At 42.4% G+C, this 24,518-nt stretch overlaps 1 protein-coding gene across 3 annotated transcripts in view; it reads left to right on the top strand.

The window, feature by feature from the left end:
* The window catches only part of UNC13B (unc-13 homolog B), a 393,995-nt gene that overhangs the window by 179,106 nt on the left and 190,371 nt on the right, over positions 1-24,518 (top strand). For 2 of the 3 annotated variants that reach the window (XM_077816578.1, XM_077816577.1), the window contains exon 1: positions 20,432-22,645. The exons of the other annotated variant lie outside the window; for it this stretch is intronic. In XM_077816578.1, coding sequence (XP_077672704.1) covers positions 20,476-22,645 — 2,170 coding nt within the window. In that variant the 5' untranslated portion in view covers positions 20,432-20,475. Of the gene's footprint in view, positions 1-20,431; positions 22,646-24,518 lie in introns of those variants that run through there. 3 annotated transcript variants of the gene reach the window in all.

The raw sequence follows: 24,518 nt of genomic DNA, 5'->3' as shown, positions 1-24,518 counted from the left end.
TCTAAATTACTATTGGAACTAAAATATGAAAAAGTGAGGTAATTAACAAAAGTCTCAAAAGAAAATGTTCCAAGCATTACTTGGATTTGCTCCAGTTAATATAGAGTTCGTGGTTTGTAGTACATAAGACAATATATGCCCACTTTCAAGAAAATGTTTTACACTTCCTTAATGTCAGTGGGCCAGAGTTTAGATGAATATAGTGGTCATGCTTTAAAAAGTCAGCTTGTTTGTTGCAGTAGAGTTTAAGTATTTCTGACACGGATCGTTGTTATAAGGGATAAGGAGAGATTCAGTGTAATAACTGTTGACTTGAAGGATCATCACTGTGTTATGGGGGAAACAGCAGCAGTAACACTAATTAAGGTTGGAGCAGAGTTTCCTTCAGATCTGATTTTTCTAAGTGCTGTAAGATCCATGTGCCTGGGCAGAATGCTTTGAAACTTGTTATGCCATATTAGGGGAAGAACTGGAGGGCACGTCATAGTAACTTGGATGGTACAACTAAGGGGACCCCAAAGAGGACCCCAAACCAGATGCTGTCTCATGGACAGGCTGCAAAGCTCAGAAGGGAAATAGGAGATAAGCATCTCCTGTGACTAATCTTAAATCATACCTATCTCGCCTAGCTTTTCCAGAGTGTCAGACTAGGTACTACATGGAGACGATTTCTTTTGTTTTAATCTGATTTTCTCTCTCCCATTTAAACTTCATTTTTAATTGGGCTGTTTGTGTCTCAGGCTGTTAAGGAACTTCATACAGACTATCCCTGAGGCCTGATCTACGCTTAAAATTTAAATTGACATAGCTACAGCGCTCAGGGGTGTAAAACAGTGAAGGGTGCAGACATAGCTAGGTCGCGGGAAGAATGCTTCCATTGACCCAGCTACTGTTGCTTGGGGAGGTGACAGTCCTACAGTGGCACAAAAACCCCTTCCATCACTGTAAGCTGTGTCTGCACTATAGGTTATGCCAGCCTAGCTACGGTGCCTTAGCCATGCCGCTGTAGTTCCTCTAGCGTACATATGGCCTGAGAGGTGAAACAACCATCAGCCTTTGAGACCAGAAAAACTGGGGGACCCGTGGGTCGATTGCCACCAGCTAAAATGTTGTTAAACACAACTGTGTCCACAATGTGTGAAGTAGTGTTTAAAAATACATTGATGAACACGTTGGCTAACGTTTGCTAAATACAGTTCGGTTTTCTAAAATGAGTTGTGCAGTTTTATTGTAGCCATGTTGGACCCAGGATATATGACACAGGGTGCGTGAAATAATGTCTGTTGTTGGACCAGCTTCTGTTGGTGAAAGAGACAAGCGTTCGAGCTCCGTGTAAGCTCAAAAGCTTGTCTCTTTCACTAACAGAAGTTGGTCCAATAACAGATGCTATCCTGGCCCACCTGGTCTCTCTAACATGAGGCAGGTAAGGAAGGATATCTGGAGCTAACTATGCCCATGTTTCTTGGTCCTAAGGACATGGCCCTGGTCAGGGGAATATACTAGACCTTTTATTTGCTTAATTTTGTTCTGTGATTCCTGTGACTCCCAATTTTTTAGTTAAAGCATGTAAAACTTGCACATTTTCTGAATTCACCCAAAGCTTTTAGGAGCCCCTCTGCACTCACTACTTCAAATGGGACTATAATTCCATTTCTTCCTCCCACTCATCTCTGTATATTTACTCCAGAAACTTTTGCTTCAGTCAGTGAAGTTGATTTTATAATTAGGTGTGTAGCTAAAACGTTGATCTCATGAAGTATCAAGACTACATATTAGATATCACTAAAAGAGAGAGAGAGATGTAATTTGAAAGAGGAAGCAGCAGAGGGAGAGTTCTCCTTGCATTAACTGCTCTCTTGCTGTCTATGTGCCTAAACATACTCAATTTGAACATGGGCCAGCAGTGTGATGCAGTTGTGAAAAAGGTAAATATCGTTCTGGAGTATATTAACAGGAGTGTTGTATGTAAGACATGGGAAGTAATTCTCCTGCTCTATTAGGCACCAATGAGTGGAGTATTGTGTCCAGTTCTGGGCATCATGCTTTAGGAAAGATGTGGACAGGTTGGAGAGAGTTTAGAGGAGAGTAACAAAAATGATAAAAGGTTGAGAACACCTGACCTATGAGGAAAGGTAGGAAAAACTGGGCCTCTTTAGTGTTGAGAAGAGACTGTGGGGAACCTGATAAGTCTTTCAATAGGTCAAGGGCTGTTATAAAGAGGACACTGATCAATTGTTCTCCATGTCCACTGAAGGTAGGACAGGAAGTCATGAGCTTAATCTGTAGGAAGGGAGATTTTGGTTAGACAGTAGGAAAAACTTTGATTCTCAGGATAGTTAAGCTCTGGAACAGGCTTCCAAGGGAAGCTGGGGAATCCCTGTCACAGAAGGGCTTTAAGGACAGATTGGACAAACACCTGTCAGGCATGGTCTAGATTTACTTGGTCCTGCCTCAGCACAGGGGGCTGGACTAGACGGCCTCTCGAGCTCTGACATTTCTATGATTCTATAGGCCAAGTAAACTGATTGTAATTTAAGCAGCAATTTTAGAACTGCTACAGGACTGCAAGCACCCCAGCCGGCAAAAGTATTGCAATGAAATAGCTGAATGCTAACAGATCATCAGAGGGCGGTGTGGTGAATCTGCTGAGGGTCAGTCTGCTGACTGGACAGTGACAGGCCAGCTAGGAGGGGAGGGTTCTGGGGCCATTGGTAGGACGACTGGAGCCTCAGGGGAAGAGCAATAGAGATGGCCAGCTGTTCCTGCTGGTGGCTCAGGGAGGCTGAGCTGTGGTTTTCAGAGTTTTCTGTGCGCTGGAGGGTTTTCTTGGTCTAAGATAACTGGACATATGATTGTAGTGCAAATGCTGGAGGTGAAGTGGAGTTTGGGGTGGAGGCTGACAGCTCACGATGCCCCGTGTAATGACCTTGCGACCCCATAAGGGGTCACAACCCCCAGTTTGAGAACCCCTGAACTAAAGCTTCAAAGTCAAATTGTGGCCAGCATGTCTGTTTCGTATATGTCCAATACGTATGATATATACCTTATATTCCTTTTTTTGCCCACACACTGGTGCTGCATCCATCCTTGCTTCCTGGATGAAAAAAGGAATTGATGCTTCGTACAGTGCTTGAAAGGGAGGCTTATTCTTTCATTTGAAGATGATATCTCTGAGATGCCTACAGCAAGAGGTTATTGTGGTGCTATCGGTTGGTTGTAATGGAAAACGGGGAGCATTGGTGATTTATTTAAAATCAATTGCGAGAAGAAAGGATGTGTTCTAGTTCTGCAGTTCACAAAAACAGAGTCTGCAGCCATGTCACCTTGCTTGTGATCATGCAAATGACTGCAAACCTCTGTAGTCATCCTCCCTTTTCTTGTGCAGTCATTGTGGAGGTAACTACCAAGTTCCAGCAATTCAAGCCCTTTTTGGTCAGGCTTCAGACTAGGTTGTGGCCCTGATGCCACTGATAGATGGTCTCCTTGTGGCTGTGGAGAAGAGGATAAACCTGAATGCTTGTACTGCTGGATCATCTACAACCTTCGCTGCAGTACGTTATTATGTGAGGAATTGCTTACTTTACAATTTTATAAGTAATTCGGTGCTTTACTCTACAGGAAGCTGGAATGACATGGAAAGATAACAAGAATTTTTTTAAAAATAGAATAATATAAACTGAATACACATCAAAGCATTTGGCCTTGATTTCTCAATTCAGTTTTATCAGTTTTAATAATTCCCTACTGGCTCAGGTTTTAATTTTAGCCCAGCAGTGAATTAAAAAAAAGTTATTTAAAGTAAGTAGAAATTTAATTTTTCTGCAGGAAGGTAAATAACTGACTGCAGTGAACCCTGATAACTGAATGCCTGGATGTAAAGTCCATGCTGTCTCCTGGGCTGTTTAGTCAGATCTGAGTTGCAGCTGTCTTGCCTTATGTGGAAAGTATTATTTCTGCCAATGTCCACCCTCCAACAAATAAAAAACCCAACCAGGCTTTAGGCAGAGACATTCCCCAGGTTCTCAAGGAGGAATAGTTTCTTCTGCTGCTCGGTTAACTTCTTTTCCATTATTTCATAGCCATGTTTCAAGATTTCGGTCTGCAGTTCTGAGGTTCACATCTGTCTCTGTTCCCTGGAACTCTCATTAGCGTCTCAGTATTGGCTGTCATTTCATTCCTCAGCACCCTGTAGTCATTGAAGGACTCTCTTGTCTTCTGTTAACTGGTGGCAGCTGCCCACTGTCCATTAGTTAGTCCTAAACCATGTAACATCACTGAAATTCTATTTCATATGCTAATCTTCGAAAGCTCAGGGTGCAGAGACCATCCTTCTAGTTATCCCACTCCCTTCAGAGCTCTCAAACCCTGACCAAAAGGACGTTGTCGTCTCCCATTATGCTTCTCTCATATTGCCTCTTGAGTGCTGACTGCTCCTGCCAACTAGGCAGTGAAGACTGAATCAGATCTGAACCTGGGTTGATTTAAATAGTTATACAATACTAGGACCGGGTCTCCTATGCTGGAGTCTTAAGAAATAAGAAATGACATGCATGCTGAAAGGCTCCGTCTTACAAATGTTTGCCAGGAGCTGGACAGATTTTCTAATAGTCAATGAGAAAATTATGCTCAATTGTGATACTTTCAGGTTAGTTATTGTAGCCTTGTTCTCCTGGGAAAACATTTTCATTCTGTCCTGGATTTGTGTGCCGAGCTTTGAAGATGGTTAATGCTATAGAAATCTTGGATTGTATTTCATTTTATTTACTCCTCTAGGTAGTTTTCAGCATGGGTAAATGGATTTCGAGCTTCATCTGAAAGTCATAGCACAGTATTCGGTGCATTTAGTATTAATCAGTTCTATTACAGTGTAACTCAGTGGCCTCAATCAGATCAGGGCCTTATTATCCTGGTGCTGCACGAATACGTAGGAAACATCATGGTTCCTGCCTCAAAATTCCCACCTACAAAATGCAGCAGGTGAGAACAAACAGAGGCAATGGGTGAGAAAGGGTATGGGTAACAGTGATAGGAACATGTGGCTACCTAGAGCAGCTATGTGCAAAATTTGCAGAATCTCATTTTACTCTCATAAAACAGATGTTGTCTGGAATCCCTGCTGTCCAGCCATGATCAGCTGACATTTTTGCTGTAGGCAATGAGGTAAGGTGTAAGTGCTGGGCTTGGAAGAAGGCAGGGCTTTATGGCTTAGTCTGGGTAGTTATTCCATGCAATAAGGAGCACAATGGAAGAAAGCACACAGGTTTTTGTGGAAGAATTGGTAAAGTAAATGCTCAAGGCTGGAATAGCTAAAAGAATTAGGTGCGTGGGTGAATATACAAAAAGGTTCAAGACCAAGTAAATAGACAGAAGATGAGCAGACAGGAGGGGCTAAGATTGAGATTTTCAAAAGCTCCTAAGTCATTTTGAAAACTTCACCATTTAGCGTGTGAAGAACTTTACAGATGCTGCATCAGTGAGTTGTTCCCCCATCAGAACTGAAGTGCCGTGGGGAAACCTGCACAGCTCCTGCTCCATACTCCAAGCTCTGAAGAGTGTTGCTCACTCAATGGAGAACCAGAACCAAGAGAGGGAGGGTCTAATGTGAAGTACCTAAAAGTATAAACATGAGCTTTCACTGGATGTGGTGGAGAAGGGAGATCCAGTGGAAGAATTGGAAGAGTAGGATTAATGGCTAGAACAGTAGGCTGGAAAGGCTAGCAGCAGTGTTTTGAATAGACCAGCGGGGAACAAAGTCAGTGTCTGAGGAAGACCTTTTAAATTAAGTACTTCACTTCTCACAAAGTTAGGTTTTTTATTCTATAGTGGGGAATGAGTAGAAGAGAAGTCTTGATGTTTCAAAATAAATTAAGAAAATCATGGTTGTATATATTACACCCCCATGTCCTTTCTATTGTGTGCATGTGTGTGTTTTAACAAAGTGATTTTTATTTTTGGAAGCAGGAGATCAACATGCATGTCTTTTGAGTCCTGAATTCCTCAGACTTTTAACAGAATTGATACAGTCCTCTGCTGTAGGATGTAAGATGATTTTTATGACTGAGCTGCCTTCCAAGGGTGACGACATCTCTTGCAGCTAAATTAGGGTGGGTGGACAGTAGATGCTGCTGCTAATAATAAAAAAATAATCTGGGGAAAAATTTTTCTTGCCATTAAGTAATTGCAGTTATCCCCAGCCCCCATATCTCCCCCCACACAGGGTTTTACAGAGCTACCATAGACTCACCCTGAGAGCTTTTCCAGTATGTGTCAGCCTGCTGTGCTGTGCTGTCTGCTCTCATGATTCCAGAAGAGTGTATTTGGTTTATTGTCAGATTGGTTCCATCAATTTCCATTTCCTTCTGAATGGATAATAACATGAAGAATCATTTCAAGTCCAGGAGTGTTGGTGTGTGAGGGAGAGAGGGAGGGTAGGGTGTTATGCGTAAGGCTTTAGGCAGGAAGCAGCCGAAGAGGAGGAGTAGAAGTAGCAATCGCTGCACAGCTTTCTCTCTGCCTCTTTTAAGTACAATATTTTCTGTTGAGTCACAACTGAAGATACAGTTGAAGTTTGACTGCACTTGGTGCTGGCTGGAAAAGGGAAAAATGAATTATGTTGCTGAACTAAGAAATTTCTTTTGAGGAATCCTCCTTGAAACTGACTGGATTCTGTGGATTTGTGGCTTTACATTTGTTGCCTTCTGTTTTTCACTTTGGATATTTAGCAGCTGTCTGCATTTTTTAAATGTCTTCAACTTTACACTATTCCGTATCCCAGGGTTGAGGTAGAACAGGATATTTGAGATGCCTTTTACAATAGCATCTCCTTCCCAGCAACCTGTGACGGGACACCAAGAATTATGTGTTTATAATCTACATTGTGAAAGTTCATTGTCTGGCTAACCTGTAACAAGATTACAAATCCTTCCAGATTTGCTTCTTCTGTCAGAACATGCTGTTGTGCTTTATAGTTTTCTATTAATTCAGTGAATTTCCTTTTAATTTAACCTTTTATTTTTGTTTGAAGCAGTAAGGTAAGTGATTGGAACAGGTGAATTTGCTAAATGTAAACTTCAATTTGCCAGCAAGTACTAAAGTTTATTGGGTCCAAGGAAAATTGCTGTGTATTTTTAAGTTGATTATATATATATATTCTTTATTTATGTAATATATTTTGGTGATATTACCCTGCTGATACAGTAGAACCAACAGAAGCTTACAGGAGTTAAACACACGTGCATTGAGAGGAGAACCTACTCCATAATGTGTGTATTCATACTCTTTATATTTTTACTATCTATACTCATTTACTGAAGGAGTCTTTAGCATTGGTATAGTTGAAGGTTGTCTCAGTGTTTATTCTGAATATCTTTGAGTTAGGAGGGTTTATATTTCTGCTTGAACTTGGCATCAAAGATCTTTACTAAGGGAATAGTTGAGGGGAAAGTTTTTTTGTTTTTTTTTTAAATTAGAAAATAATTTTAATTTGATCACTTGAAAAGTAACTGGTTTGAGTAACTCAGTTAATGGTTTCAGATTCTTCTATGAATGCCAGTCACAGAAAAGGGCTCCCTTTTTAAAACCTGAAAATGTTTGCCATTGGCCTAATTTCATGGGTTGAAGAGCTTGTGAGCTGGCAAGGGGCGATGATGACTGGCATGAAGCAAGCATCAGGGATGCTGTACAGGCTTGTGAATCAGAGCAGATGGTGTGACAATTTCAGATATCTTCTCACCTTCTATTTCTGCCCCTTTTTTATGGGCGACTCACTATTACTAATGCAGAAAGCCTTTCTGAGATGAACTTCCAGACTTAAAAAGGACTGGCAATGCTATTTATCTTTACATACAAAGGAAGAAACCTTGAGAAATAAATCTTGTTCAGTTTGAGCACTCTTGGACTAAAATCCTTTTTGGCTGAGGCTTAGCAGGGTGAGCTAAAAAGCAAGCATGTTCCATCAACTTTATATGTTCTCTTTCATAATTCATCTAAATGGCAATGGCTGCTGTTTGTCCCCTTAAATTGATCTAGACAGTCTTAAGTGGGCTTAATAATTTATTAAACCCCACCCCCTCATTCTAATGAATTGTTCATTTCAATTCCCTTGCAAAGGAACAAATCCCTCAGCCCATTTTGAGGGTGGGATAAATCCCAGGAAGAATTACTGAGCAGGTTAGAGCTTGGCCAGGGATATGAGCTAGTGCCGGTCGTTACCTCCAGCTGTGATAAGTACTGTTTAACACACAAGTTTGCATCTCCTAATTGCATCATTTTGGACTACCCAGCATTACCTACCATCTCCAACTGTGATTGACCTTGTAACCCACACAGTTCTCCACACGCATTGACAGCAAGCTGGAAAATCAGTTCCATGCCCTTTCAGTGAGCAATTCCAGTTCTGAGAAAAATCTTATTTCTCCTCTTTCATTCTGGTGGCTATTGTCAGAAACACTGGGGCTGCCTGGGAACTCAAACTGTTCCCTCTGCTCTCTTTATGGAAGCCAGTCTGTCATTTAGACTGCAAATGGGAGAAAGGTACAGCCTGTAACAATTCTCTTACTTGAAACAGAACACTTAGCATCCTTTAACCATTTAATGACTGTGCCTCTGTCTCTCATTGAAAGATATATCTAGGTTATTTGGAAGCACTGCATGCGCATTCTACCTTGGATGTAACTGGAATGTTCAGAAGTAGTTTCAATGACCCAGTAAGTAGCTTCCTAAATTCTGGAATCCTAGGTGACTAGTCAGGAAAACCTGATACTTGTGTTTCAGTAGTTAAGTGTCATTTCCTTTCAACCTGGCTTGTCAGTTGTAGTGCTTGGTCACTAGGGTTCTGATTTAGGTATGTCTGCTTTAAAGAAAACTTTCATCTCTGATCAATTACAATGCTCCTAGGTTGTCATTTTTACCTAAGCTCTGTTTGAGGGACCTGATTTATCCAGTCTGGTGAAAAATTCAATATACTTTAACATGAAGATTATGAAACTAAGAGAGCTGCTGAAATTAATTCCACTTAATCTGCTGTTCGTATTCAAACACTTGACTGCCCCACTTGCTACTGTATATCGGTAGAAGTAATTTTGCATGAGAATATGAATAAATAAGGTTTTCCTCTTGTTTCTCAGGGCAGCCTTCTCATCCTCTTGCCCTGTGCTGTGTCTCGGAAAGGCATTCTCAGGTCTGAAAGTATACTTTAGGATTTGTTGTTTACTCAGGGTCAGGCATGAGTTGCAGTGGTAAAACTCAAACCTGTCACTTTCATAGTGAGTGGCATTCAGCCCATTCCCATCTTTTAACTCCGTGACAGCTCCGTTCCTTTGACTCTTGTCTACAAGTTGCTCATTTTTGGCCACTAACGAGCAGGACATCCTTACCCTCTTAATACATGTATTGCTTTACCACTCCCATCTTTGTTCCCTCTAAACCTCACACAAACAGCAATGTTAAAAGAATATTAGGGTTGCAAAGTTAAGCTCCCAAAAATGAGGACATGTGAGAGATAGGGAGGATGGTCCAGTGGGCATGCCACTAGGTTGGGGGTAGGAGACGAGGTTGGCTTGTCTGTGTGCACAAAAATGTCCTGCACTGTTTTTCACCTTTTCCAAACAAATCCATTCTTGGGCAAACCCCAGACCTGGAAAACGTCCTCCCGAAATGTTTCAGAAAGGGCTGAGGAACTGCAAATGGTGATTAGAACAGAAACAGTTTGGAACTGTAACAGTCACTGCAGTTCTTGCTCTTATACAGTAACAAACACTATTATTATTAAAAAAGGAACTGACGTGTATAATAAAACTGTCGCTCACAATCCCTTACTTATAATGGTGCTCTTTCTCATACTTTGTGCAGCATCCACCATTCTTTCACTTTGATTATAAATGCTATGGGCATGTTCCCTTTTTAAAATTCATCTGTAAAGTGCCGTGCACATCTTCTCTGTCACTTCAGTAGCAGTAATGTCCTCCAGGTGAACGAGTTTTCAGATTATTCTCTCTTTTAGCAGCACTTAGTGCTGCTGCCATGAATCCAGACTCACTGAGCTGTGTAATTTTTTTAAAAAGTAATTCGTATTATGACTCTAAAACAAGTGGCAATTTCTATTACTTATTGGAAAATCAAGTTTTGGAAGAGAAGAGGTGTTAGAAAAAAGCAAAGAAATACGAAGTTGCCTCCCTCAAGCGCTGTCTAATCAAAGCCTAAACCTTTTCTTGTCAATTAAAATGTAGCCTGCCAGTCTCCAGAGATGGTACTGCCAGCAACAGTGCCTGTAGCGGTTCCACACCACTCAGTCAGACCCCGTCGTTTGCGTCTTTACTGAAACCCTTTCAGCAATGAGTATATTTAAGATTCTATAAAAATTCTCAGGAGGAAACAATGTTGCAACATGTAGAAGAGTGCTGGTGAGAGGTTGCTATGGCAGCCTTAACTATGAGATTCCTTTCTCTTGTTCATGTCAAAATCTTGCAGTTACAAAGTGTCCTGCATTTCAGCAGGTATTTCTTTACATTTACTGATGAGGTAACGTATCAATTATTTCACCTCATTGCTTTTCTTATTTAATTGTTAGCACAGGTAATACAGAACTTTAAGCATTTTCAGATACGTTTCATGTGAAATCAGATACTGTGGCTCAGGGTGCATTCTGTGGAAGCCCTGGTAGATGAAAGACTGTTCCAAAATATTTCTCCTCCGCTGGAATTTGTTGCCCTCTTTGAGCCCCTTCACCATTCTAGTGTTGCCTTGATCATCTTTCATCACATTCAGACTGAGTCTTTTAACTGTACTGGGGGACTGGGGTGGGAGATATGTCTTAAAGTACCAGGCTTCTGAAAGCTTCTTGGTCAGATGAAGTGGGGTCTGAGGACACATTCTGGCAATGGCTTAGCAACGCAAAGAATAGGGCGCATTCACTAAGACTGACTTCTCTTTCCTGGAGCCACTCGGTGCTGCTGGAGAAAGATGCTGTAAAGCTGCTCCTCACGCTCTGCACTGTATCCGTGCAATGGTTGACAGAGGGACTGAGCTGGGGTGAAGTCAAAGCCACCGCTCAGCCCAAGTTGCAACGAGTTGTTTTCCCTTGGGGAAAGCCAAGATCCTCAGAACTGCACTGTGAATGTAAAGCCCTTGTATGTCCCCGAATGTCGAGCATTAGTCTCATCATTGCATCTATTCGTTTTCTTCTTTGGACCTTTTACACTCTTGTTTATCACCCCAGTGTGCTTACTGCTTGTGTCCCCCTGATTTTCACTCCTGCTTGTTCTGCTGTCGTATATCTATAGGGCCAGAAGAAAATTAATTTGTGGCATTCATACGTTATGGGGAGACATTCAAAGACTGAAATGGGAGCTAGGTACGCAACTTCCATTGGCTTTCACGAGTGTTAATTCACCTCATTCCTTAACGTTTTCACTTTTTAAAAAGTTTGTCTTCATCCCTGTGGAGCTCAAAAAATCTGGAGAGATTTTGCTCACTTTGGCCAGAGATGAATTTTTTGGTAAGTTTGAGTGGTGACTTCCACCATATGACACGTGAAGCAGAGTATCCATCTAACAAGGGGCCCTGCTATATCTAGAAAAAGGTCAAGGTGCAAATATTTTCTCTCTTTAGAGACTAGGCCTCCTGTTAATTGTACTGGTGTTGGGTCAGACAGTAGAGGTTTCAGCTGTGTCCCTCAGTTCAGTTCATCATGATTTGGTCATTGGTCTTATCATCCAGGTCTAGATTGGTTTTCCAGGAATTCCAAGTTCTTTCTGATTTCTCATTTCATAGAATCATAGAATATCAGGGTTGGAAGGGACCCCTGAAGGTCATCTAGTCCAACCCCCTGCTCGAAGCAGGACCAATTCCCAGTTAAATCATCCCAGCCAGGGCTTTGTCAAGCCTGACCTTAAAAACTTCCAAGGAAGGAGATTCCACCACCTCCCTAGGCAACGCATTCCAGTGTTTCACCACCCTCTTAGTGAAAAAGTTTTTCCTAATATCCAATCTAAACCTCCCCCACTGCAACTTGAGGCCATTACTCCTCGTTCTGTCATCTGCTACCATTGAGAACAGTCTAGAGCCATCCTCTTTGGAACCCCCTTTCAGGTAGTTGAAAGCAGCTATCAAATCCCCCCTCATTCTTCTCTTCTGCAGGCTAAACAATCCCAGCTCCCTCAGCCTCTCCTCATAAGTCATGTGTTCTAGACCCCTAATCATTTTTGTTGCCCTTCGCTGGACTCTCTCCAATTTATCCACATCCTTCTTGTAGTGTGGGGCCCAAAACTGGACACAGTACTCCAGATGAGGCCTCACCAATGTCGAATAGAGGGGGACGATCACGTCCCTCGATCTGCTCGCTATGCCCCTACTTATACATCCCAAAATGCCATTGGCCTTCTTGGCAACAAGGGCACACTGCTGACTCATATCCAGCTTCTCGTCCACTGTCACCCCTAGGTCCTTTTCCGCAGAACTGCTGCCTAGCCATTCGGTCCCTAGTCTGTAGCGGTGCATTAGATTCTTCCGTCCTAAGTGCAGGACCCTGCACTTATCCTTATTGAACCTCATCAGATTTCTTTTGGCCCAATCCTCCAATTTGTCTAGGTCCTTCTGTATCCTATCCCTCCCCTCCAGCGTATCTACCACTCCTCCCAGTTTAGTATCGTCCGCAAATTTGCTGAGAGTGCAATCCACACCATCCTCCAGATCATTTATGAAGATATTGAACAATATATTTGCAGTGGCATAGGCTCACTCTTGGATGCATTAGTTGCTGGCAAGAAATGGTCTTCTCATTTATAGTTCTTAAACTCCTTTGGGTGTATTTAGTCTGGAGTTGTGGCTGAGCTTGTGAGGTCTTACAGTCAATTTGATGGCATCTGTCTCTGGTACGGTGGAGCGCACATTGGAATTGGGGGACAGTGGTATAGTGGGAGATGGACATGGGGATACAGAGCCCATGTCTGGTAAGATGGGGTGAATGGAGAGTCTGAGGGGGCCCACAAAGCCCCTGTCAATGGGAGATAAATGGTTTTGGGGGAGGGAGGAACAGGGGATACACAGAAGCCCCTGGCATGAGGGAGGCGGTGGGAGGGTTGCAGAGAGTCCCTGAAAGAGAAGATGAGAGGGTGATGCACAGGGAGCTTGTGGGGAAGAATGGAGGGATGCAAGGAGCCCCGGTGAGTGCAATGAGCTTGGCCTGTAGAAGCAACAGAATGTATGACCTGCTAGCCTGAAAGGAGTAAGATACTTTCTTCCCAGTGGCAACGTTTCCTTCAATCCTGTTTGCCTCTGGATGAAACTGAAAGGTTTTACCTTCTGTGTTTCAGTAGGATGAAGTGGTATATCAATTGTCTTTGAAACCTATGAATGGAGTTCTCCCTCAGCTTGAGCAGACCTTCCTATGTTCTGCTCTGGCCGCTTCATAGCAGTCTTTTGGGAAATACCTCTTTCATGTCTGTTCTTCCTGGGAAAAGCTGGCTAGTCATTATTTGTTCCTGAAGTCAAGTTAATTCCTTTCTTCCTTACTTTGACAAATTGCCACTCCATAATGAGAATCCTTAGGAATATGTGTAATTACACAGTTCTGTGGTGTTTGCACTGGACTGGCATCTTTGGAGCGGTTACAGCTTCTTGAGTAAGGGCTTGTCACAGGGCCCAATCACTGCAGGTGGCGCGTGCTGATGGCTTCTGTGGTGATCAGCTCTTTCCAGGTCCAGTTCTCCCCATTTTTACTGCTCGCTGCACTCTGTGGGACTCAGGATGCTCTGTCTTCGTGACTTGGCCTTCCAGCCAGTCCTTGGCCCTCGTCTTTTCCTTCCAGTGTATCAGTGTCTTTCCATGCCAACTGTTTGAGGCAGTCTCCTCATGCACTGCCCCGAGGATGCTGGTAGGGGAACCCAGGCCTGCTCACTGCTCCAGGTTCCGTTACAGGGACCCTATACCTGCATCGGTGGCCTGCTTTCCTTTAGACCCTGTTGCTCCTTCCCTGGACTCCTTCCTACAGCTTCTGGCTCTCCCCTCTCTGGGTGTACCAGCTCAAATGCCCTCCTCCCAGGGCGTAAGTGCAGACAACTGCACTCTGTGGCCTGAAACATGTCTCCCCACTCCCATAGAGTGACTGTACACTACAACTCTGCAGCCTCTTTCTGTTGCCAGCCTCCTGGCTTTATCCTAACCCCGCCTCCTTCCTTGTCAGCTAGGCTCTGTTGTTACCATTCAGGGGATTACTTAGACCACCTAATTCCACTCACCTATGCCCTACCTGATTAATTAACCCCTTCCAGGCTGGTGTGTGGTGAACACCCTATCACGGTGCTCCACTAGAAAAAAGCCCCATGTAATGATCTGCTGCTCTTCAGTGTATTACAATAGTGTTTCAGCCACAGACAGATGAACTGAAAGCAAATTCCAGCTTTCATTGTTTTTTGGTATCTAAAGGAACAATCATTAAACCACCATGGCAGAGTTATAGCTGGATGCAAAGGAACACAGTGTGGTGAACACCAAGCATAGTGAGGGAGTCTTTGCAACACAGAAATCCTTCTCCCCATCATTAAAGAGAAATAGTTTTACACAGCAGAAAATCTTCGGCATTAACCTCACTATCTGTGTATGAATCGCAGAATCATAAACTCATAGACTTCAAGGTCAGAAGGGACCATTATGATCGTCTAGTCTGACCTGCACAATGCAGGCCACAGAATCTCACCCACCCACTCCTGTAACAAACCCCTGACCTATGCCTGAGCTATTGAAGTCCTCAAATCGTGGTTGAAAGACTTCAAGGTGCAGAGAATCCTCCAGCAAGTGACCCGTGCCCCACGCTGCAGAGGAAGGCGAAAAACCCCCAGGACTTCTGCCAATCTGCCCTGGAGGAAAATTCCTTCCTGACCCCAAATATGGCGATCAGCTAAACCCAGAGCATGTGGGCAAGACTCACCAGCCAGACACCCAGGAAAGAATTCTTTGTAGTAACTTAGATCCCACCCCATCTAACATCCCATCACAGGCCATTGGGCATATTTACCGCTAATAGTCAAAGATCAATTAATTGCCAAAATTAAGCTATCCCATCATACTATCCCCTCCATAAACTTATCAAGCTTAGTCTTGAAGCCAGATATGTCTTTTGCCCCCACTGCTCCCCTTGGAAGGCTGTTCCAGAACTTCACTTTTCTGATGGTTAGAAACCTTCGTCTAATTTCAAGTCTAAATTTCCTGATGGCCAGTTTAAATCCATTTGTTCTTGTGTCCACATTGGTACTGAGCTTAAATAATTCTTCTCCCTCCATGGTATTTATCCCTTTGATATATTTATAGATAACAATCCTATCTCCTCTCAGCCTTCTTTTGGTTAGGCTAAACAAGCCAAGCTCTTTGAGTCTCCTTTCATAAGACAGGTTTTCCATTCCTCGGATCATCCTAGTAGCCCTTCTCTGTACCTGTTCCAGTTTGAATTCATCTTTCTTAAACATGAGACCGGAACTGCACACAGTATTCCAGGGGAGGTCTCCCCAGTGCCTTGTATACCGGTACTAACGCCTCCTTATCTCTACTGGAAATACCTCGCCTGATGCATCCTAAGACCGCATTAGCTTTTTTCACGGCCGTATCACGTTGGCGGCTCATAGTCATTCTGTGGTCAATCAATACTCCGAGGTCCTTCTCCTTCTCTGTTACTTCCGAGTGATGCATCCCCAGTTTATAACAGAAATTCTTGTTAATAATCCCTAAATGCATGACCTTGCACTTTTGCCTATTAAATTTCATCCTATTACTATTACTCCAGTTTACAAGGTCATCCAGATCTTCCTGTATGATATCCCGGTCCTTCTCTGTGTTGGCAATACCACCCAGCTTTGTGTCATCCGCAAACTTTATTAGCACATTCCTGCTTTTTGTGCCAAGGTCAGTAATAAAAAGATTGGTCCCAAAACCAATCCTTGAGGAACTCCACTAGTAACCTCCTTCCAGCCTGACAGTTCACCTTTCAGTGTGACCCGTTGTAGTCTCCCCTTTAACCAGTTCCTTATTCACCTTTCAATGTTCATATTGATCCCCATCTTTTCCAATTTAGCTGCTGATTCCCCATGTGGAACCGTATCAAATGCCTTGCTGAAATCGAGGTAAATTAGATCCACTGCGTTTCCTTTGTCTAAAAAATCTGTTACCTTCTCAAAGGAGGAGATCAGGTTGGTTTGACACGATCTACCTTTTGTAAAGCCATGTTGTGTTTTGTCCCATTTACCATTGACCTCAATGTCCTTAACTACTTTCTCCTTCAAAATTTTTTCCAAGACCTTGCATACTACAGATGTCAAACTTAACAGGCCTGTAGTTACCCGGATTACTTTTTTTCCCTTTCTTAAAAATACAAACTGTGTTAGCAATTCTCCAGTCATACGGTACAACCCCTGAGTTTACAGATTCATTAAAAATTTTTGCTAATGGGCTTGGAATTTCATGTGCCAGTTCCTTTAATAGTCTTGGGTGAAGATTATCTGGGCCCGCCGATTTAGTCCCATTAAGCTGTTCAGGTTTGGCTTCTACCTCGTATGTGGTAATATCTACCTCCATATCCTCATTCCCGTTTGTTGTCTTACCATTATCCCTAAGCTCCTCATTAGCCTTATTTAAAGACTGAGGCAAAGTATTTGTTTAGATATTGGGCCATGCCTAGATTATCCTTAACCTCCACTCCATCCTCAGTGTTTAGCGGTCCCACTTCTTTCTTTTTCTTCTTATTTGTATGGCTATAGAACCTTTTACTGTTGGTTTTAATTCCCTTTGCAAGGTCCAACTCTACATGGCTTTTGGCCTTTCCTTCTTTATCCATACATGTTCTGACCTCAAGGTAGCTTTCCTTGCTAATCCTTCCCATCTTCCACTCCTTGTAGGCTTTCTGCTTTTTCTTAATCACCTCTCTGAGATGCTTGCTCATCCAGCCTGGTCTACTACAACTGCCTATGAATTTCCCCCCCTTTCTTGGGATGCAGGCTTCTGATAGTTCCTGCAACTTTGACTTGATATGTATGATACTTGGCTCATGTACATAAGAAGCCACAACTTTTGATCTTTACTTTCTTCTGCCCCACAGAGAGACTAACATTCTACATTGTAAATCTCTGTAACTGTGTGCCTGAGTAATTTAAAAATTGTTAGTGTTTAAAAAGATTATTCTTAAGTGACTTGAAGAGGTAACTACGTAATTGATGGAGAAATATAGCCTGAACAAACGTTATTTCCTAGGTCAGTGCAGCTCCCTGAGGGAGTAGTTAAATCGTAAAAAGAAAAACGCTACATTTTTTATGGACTAGTGCCTGAACACTTTCACTTTATTAAACCAAAACATTTTTTCCTAAGAAGAGTGCAAAAAATTATGAAATGGGAGTACTTTTATCTTTCAGCATAACTCTGTCTGACTAGCCTCTTTGGAGGTGCATGTTACATTTTGGAATGAAAACTACATTGGGATGCTAAATTCCACCAATGGAATAATGCGATTTGTAAACTGAAGTGCTGATACAACTGTGGAAGTATCTTTCCAGTATACACAACCTTAATTATGGCAAAGTAAATTGATCTAATTAATACAAAGGTGAGTGTTGGCAAGCATTGCTTTGTCCAGATGCAAGGAATCCTCCCTCCTGAAGAAAAGCAGAAGGGTAAAACCAAAACCAAAATGTATTAATTAAAAATATTAGAAAATGGTTAATAAAAATGAGAATGTTATATGAAAAAGTGGACCAGTTATAGTCGTGGGGTGTAGTTAGAGGGGGATGTATTATGGGAATGAGTTTCATAGCCCAGCTTTGCTGTAGACATATAGAGCTCTGGATAGGTATTCTGTAAATTGAAATAAGTAAATACTTTTTTTGATTTTTTTTTAAAAGATACATCTTCAATGAACTTTGGGTTTGCCCCTCATTTTATGAAAGGGCTCCCCCTGACTTCAGGGGACCTTGGGTCAGGCCCTAGTACAGGCCATAACCTCAGTGCAAATAAAATTAAGCATTTTGATACTCCTATGGTTAGTACACTTTATAGCCACATAATGAGAGATATATGGGATCAGTTACTGGGCCCGCTCTCTTGGCTAGGAGTACTGCAGAGCGAGTACATGCTACTCTCCAAAGGAGGTGGGGTGTAGTGTGTTTACAAAGACCCCCTGGGAAAAGCTCAGATTGTGATTCGCTATGCAAGCAGTTGACCTGGTGCTGCTCAGCTAAGTAGCATCAAAATGAAGCAAAGGGAGATCCCTGTTGTGGGTTGAATCATGTATGAGACTCATAGCAGTTGTGCCAAGCACCAGGTTAGCTTTGTGTTGAGCTTTCAGGATGGAGATTAAGTGCTTGTGTAAAGTGTAGGAGAGGCTTGAGTTTACTCTGCTGGTAATTCAAAAGAAGAGGAGAAGCTCCCTTTAACTCTCCCTTCCCCTGCTTTTACAGAAGAATTCTAGACTTCCCACTCAGAGGTAATGACATTACAATAAGAAACTCAGAAACTGGTGTATGGGCTAAAACTGCACCCCAAAGGCTTTATTTGTTGGTAAAAATATTAATACTTAGGCAGTAGCGGGACTTCCAGAAACTGGGACTGGACGACGGGGGATTAATCTCTCAATAAATCACGCTGTTCTGTTCAGTCCCTCTGAAGCATCTGGCACCAGCCACTGTTGGAGACTGGAGGCTGGGCTAGGTGGACCATTGCTCTGACCCAGTATGGCCATTTTTATGTTGTGCTCAGTAATTCATTATGTGCTGTTTGTCCCAATGCACTGTGGAATTATTTTTGTTTAAAATAATTGTTCTAGGACTGAATATTTATTAGAAAATGAGAGGCATTTAGTATTGCTCCTACACTGACCAGCTGTGCGACATGCTGTCCTGATTAGAGCACATGCCTGGGAGAGGAGGGATAATACAGCGGTTAAGGCACTAGCCTGAAGATTAGGAGACCTAGATTCAATTCCCTATTCGACACATACTTTGTGTGACCTTGAGCGTATCTCTCACTGCCTTGGTTCCCCCACCTGTAAAATGGGGATGCTGAGGTGACACTAAGGGCTTGTCTACATGGCAGGTCACTGTGCGGCATGTCAGGGTGTGAATCTACAGTGCACTGACGGCATTCCGAGACTCTCAGCATGCTGCAGCAGTGTCCATAAGGGAATGTAGAGTCACACTGCTTTAGAGCCACACTCTGGTTTGCTGCTCAGTACCTTGCTGTGGAGACAAGCCCCGGGCCTGTGTGGTGCTCAGATATTACGCTAATGGGGGTCAGACGAGCCTTAAACAGATAATACAGTGTTAATTTCCTTTCTGGGGGATGGGTGTGATCCTGGAATGATCCAGAGTAAAATCCAGAGAACTGGAGTAAGAATGACATCATCCTGTCAGCTCAGTCAGTTTGTTCATAATCTGTATATGAAATATATTAAATGTAGGTTAATTTGGGAGCTTGTAAGCTTTGCATGTTTCTTTAGTGTTACTTTCTTATTTTAACATTTATTATTAAAATAATGAAAGAGTTTTATAGTCCCAAAACTATCATCCAGTCTTTGCTGCTGCATTATGTCAATCTCAGTGATTCCTTGGGGATTGCTGATACCGAGCAAATTTAAACTTGATCTTACTTCCCTTTGAAGCAAGAAAGGGTGAAGATGGTGGGCCCAGGGAGAAGGGACACCTGCAGAAAGAGAATCCTTCGTATTTTGGGATAGAATTTTGTATTCAGAAGGGGTAGCTACTTTTGTGGGATTTGCAGTTGTAGCCGTAGAAAAGGCATGGTCACACATTGACTCGTCAGAGGGCTTTGGATTCTTTGGTATTTTTTTCCTCCTTGTGGAAAGGGAGGTAGAGAGGGAGAGACACTTGCTTTATTAAAGAATGCCTCACGTAGAACTGGTTGTCAGTTCAACAGCTGAAATAAGTGCATTATGGTAGGAACATTTGAAAGAATAGATCCTCTTTCTAACTGGCTTTTTGTGGATGCGATTACTTTTTATTATATGCGGAAAATTGCCTTGTATTTTCTGATTGGAATGCAATATTTTCCTCTCTTTTGGTAGCTGCTCCATGAAAGAATAAACCCTGGATGTGCGTGTGCGCGTTGGGCAGTGACTGATGTGTGCTTATACTGCTATATTGTACTATGGAGAAACACAGGTGCAGCTGCTGCTGATGTTTGTTAGCAGTAGATTGAAAAGGCCAGAACAAGATATTCTTCTTCTGCACAGAAAATCTGTTCTAAAAACTCTTGGCCAGGAAGCAATTCAAGAAGCAAAGACTCCACTTGTATCTGAGGGACAAAATGAAGAGACTTCTGCAAGGCCAAGTAAATGAGATCTCAGTGAGTCCGAGTCACCAGCTTTCCCCAGAAGAAATTGAAACAGACATGTATGTTTGTGGGATAAAGAGGAAATCCACAAGCACTGAATTTTCTCCTATTGGAGTGGGCTTTGCTCAGGACAGGAGAAATGGTTCTGGGGAGATGAGTGACGTCTGTGTTGGTGAGGTGGAACTTAACTGGGATGGCTGTGTAAAAATACCATGCTCAGTTCAACGGAATCAGCAAGACTTAGGAGGAATATCATCTGAGGGTACTATGCAGCCTATTTGTCAGAGCAAGGGTGTAATATCTGAGGGGCAGGACCTTTCTACCCTTAGTATTACCATGAGTTGGAGAGAGAGCACTGAGAATGAAAATAAGCTTCCAGCATACAACAGTAATAGCCTTCCACCAAGAGACCATTCTGCAGATGTGATTGAGTACATTGTTAAAGAGTTACAGGGGATAAGTCGCATCCAGACAGAGATTGCAGAACTCCGGCAACACCTTACCTTGATAAAAGGCTCAGTGGATGAAGTGTCCAGCTGTGTAGACACGGTCTTGAGTGAGATAGAAGGCTTACAGAGCGGTTCCACTGCCAAAACCTCTCACGTCGCACACACCAGGGAGGCATACAGAGCTGTACGCAAGGAAGAACCAGTGTTATACTTTTATGGTATCCCAGAACAAGATGGTGAAAACACTATGGAGCTCATTTGCAGCTTTTTGTCCGAGTACTACTGCTTGAATGGTATCCAGTGTAGTAAGTACATAAAAGATGCTTATAGGTCAAACGCAACTCCAGGCAAACCGTTAGTACCAAGACCAGCAATTGTGAAACTTGCAAACCCTGAACAAAGAGATTTCATTTTACAAAAGTCTATTCTCATGCAAAGCACGGGGGTCAGGATTGTTGCTAGCGAAGAGGAAAACCAACAGACTGGCCAAAGGGGCTGCCGAGCAGATCCACTCTCATTACTGCAGCCTGGCCTCAAGAAAAATCACTGGAGTTCTCTGAACTGTGATGAAGAGGCTCAAAGAACTGGTGGTGATGCGCACCTTCAAACTGAATCTTACCAGGTTAGGTACAAAAACACAAGTAGAAAAACACAGTGTCTAGGGGAGAGAGTTGGTTTTACACACAAGTCAACCTTAGCTAAGAAAAGTAACTTGATCTCTGAACTCGAGATAAAAATGGGGCAAGTATCGCAAATTATAAACAACTGTAATGAGCAAACTTCACAAAAGAGTGACTCTCCTCTGCCTGTTCTCCATGTTTCCCACACACCTCAGCAAACTCTTCAGGTGACTCGTTTGCCCAAAACAGATGAAGGAAATTCCTGCCACTCCCCAGAGACCTCAGATCACACCAGCCATATACATGCTTTATGTGATGGAAGAGAACTTGGGCTTGACGCTGAAAATGTGACTAAGAACTGCTCTTCCCCTTTAGAGGAGGACAAAGCTGAGGGAATAACTACAGGAGAAAATGAAATGGACTGTAACACCATGCTTGAGTTCCTCAGTACAGAGCAAATAAATCTTCTCTTGGAAGATCAGTCTACGGGTGCTACAACTGTAAGCAGTGTTCACACAGCAGATAAACTAGCTGATAGTAGTGATACGCTGAAAGATATGGTCCAGATAGATCTGAATGACCAAGATCAAACTGACCAGGTCTTTAGGGATGTGTTAGAAAATTCCCAGTATTTTCTTGACCATTCCCAGGATAACATTGATCTTGTGGACATGAAGTTTTATACTAACAAACTTGGGAAAGCTATTCATCATTTTAGATCAGCTCTACAGGTGGTGTTTCACAAGCTGGAGACCAGTGACTCTGAAGTCCTCCTGGAAAATGATGCCAGCTTCCAAATGGAACATGATGGTAGACTTACGCTGAGTGGTGCAGGTGTCTGTGGTAGCTCTGATAACTTTACAGAAAGCCCCCCCAGTCAGTCTTCCGAGAGTCAGGCCAACACATCTGCAAACAGTGAAGCTGTAGTTCAAATGCAATTTGTTCCTTCCAGGCTTCCACCTGTCCCTCATGAGTCTCCTGTCCCTAGTTTGGTGTTGAGTTCTGACTCGGAGATTTATGCTGGACAGTCCCTACCTTCTGGTGAGATGGTGACAGATGCTAGCTCTCTACCTGAGCAAACAAAGGAGTACAGACCCGTGAGCCTTGAAAAGGTGTGTGCAGAGACTATCTACCTGAACAAGTGCATCAACAACTTCAAAAATGTGCTAAGGGAAAAAAGACAAGTGCGTAGGAGACTTTTAAAGGACCTCGCACAGGAAGCAAGCTTGATTTCGACCGATGAAATGAATTCAGGTATATTAAAAAGTTTTTAAATTTTTTTTCTAAAGTCTACTATTACTATAGCTGGATATGCAATATTTAACTCGGTGGTTGAACTACTTATTAAATGCTTTATAGGTGATTTGTAAATGGTTACAGATACAAAGTACATATGATGTAACAATATTGAGTCAATTAAAAAAACAAAAAAATCCGCAATAAGCAATCTATACCATATGCTAAAATTCAAACTGTGTAATAAATCATTACTGAAATTGCTGTAAAACGGAATACAAATGATCAGGCTTCATATTCTTTTTGAGGATCCTAGTCATGTGTCTCCAAAATAGCAGGTGTTTTGGGGTTTTTTGTGTCGTCCTCTGTGACCAGGTTCTTTCCCAAGTTACAGTAGTTACAAAATCCAATAAGAAAGTGTTTTTCAGCTATCAGTACTTAGACTTGCCAGTTTCAGGAGTGGAACTGTTTAGTAATGAATGGGTCCACGCTTCTCCAGGTGGCTCCATCAGTGATTAGTAGAATAGTAAATGTTAAACTAGCCCCTGTGTACCATGCTTACAGTGAAATGACAGGTGAAGCTGAAGCCCATGTGCATGGATAGTATGATTTTACGTTTCTGTAATTTTTCTGAAAGATCTGTCCATGAGGTGAGTGAGACCCCAGGGAAATATTCCACTATTGCTAACAGGGATTTGGGAGCCCTAATGTAGACAGGACACCCACCGACTGTTGCAAATGCTTTAAACATTCTGTTGGTTTGATCTGCTCTGGTGCAGCATTAACATCAACTGGGGTAGCCAGATACCTGTCTAGGCGAAGGCTCCGTATTGGTGGTGGAGATGAACTTGTGGTAGCAGTGGTAGGGATTAAAAGTAAAATCCCTTAACATCGACAGTGGCCTTGGCTTTGAGATTAAGATTGTAAATATAACCAGTACCAGAGATCGAAAGTAAATAGAGGATAGTGTTTACTAATGGTGCCCATGCACTCAGTGTACTGAATAAGTAAACAGTAATGTCTGTGTAAATCACTCAATTTCCTCACCGCTTGGTTCTCATGTAAGACTGCATTATGTTATTGGAAGGGGAGGTAACAAACATACAGAGTCAGATACTCAGTTGGTGAAACTGGTGTAGCTGTGTTGACTTCAGTGGGGCTGTGCTGATCTCCCCCAGCTGAGAATCTGGCCCATAGAGCTGACCTATTAACAATGATTTGGTAAAATGAAGCCTTGCAATCCTCACTGTGTCCAGACCTCTAACCTAGTCTAGTTAGAAGTCAGGGGATAAACTCTCTTAACCTCAAATCACTATAAAGCCCGGGAAATGTTGGTGAGTTGTAGGGTGGAGGGGCTTCTATATTCCAGAGACTGATGGAGGCAGCATGTGTCTGAACCCTGTTCTGAAATACCTATTGATTTCCTTATTTTAAGTCATTGTGATTTATCTACAATAGCTTTTTTCATTTTTCCTTTTGTAGTAAGTCATAAAAAACTGTTCAGAATAAAGAAAAGGAGTACCTGTGGCACCTTAGAGACTAACCAATTTATTTGAGCATAAATTTTCATGAGCTACAGCTCACTTATGCTCAAATAAATTGGTTAGTCTCTAAGGTGCCACAAGTCCTCCTTTTCTTTTTGCGAATACAGACTAATACGGCTGTTAGTCTGAAACCTGTTCAGAATAAGGAACTGTTCAGTACGTCAGGAAATGAATGCCCTTTCCCTCTCAAGTCTTAATTTGCCTATGGCTTTGAACCATGTTTTTCCTCTATCATAGAATCATAGAATATCAGGGTTGGAAGGGATCTCAGGAGGTCATCTAGTCCAACCCCCTGCTCAAAGCAGGACCAATCAAAGCAGTTATCAATCAATATTTGACTTCAGTAG

This window comes from Eretmochelys imbricata, chromosome 5 (assembly GCF_965152235.1).
Source record: "Eretmochelys imbricata isolate rEreImb1 chromosome 5, rEreImb1.hap1, whole genome shotgun sequence".
In the NCBI taxonomy this organism is placed as follows: domain Eukaryota; kingdom Metazoa; phylum Chordata; order Testudines; family Cheloniidae; genus Eretmochelys; species Eretmochelys imbricata.
Note: the sequence above shows the minus strand (reverse complement) of the source record. Positions and strands in the feature narration are given on the sequence as shown.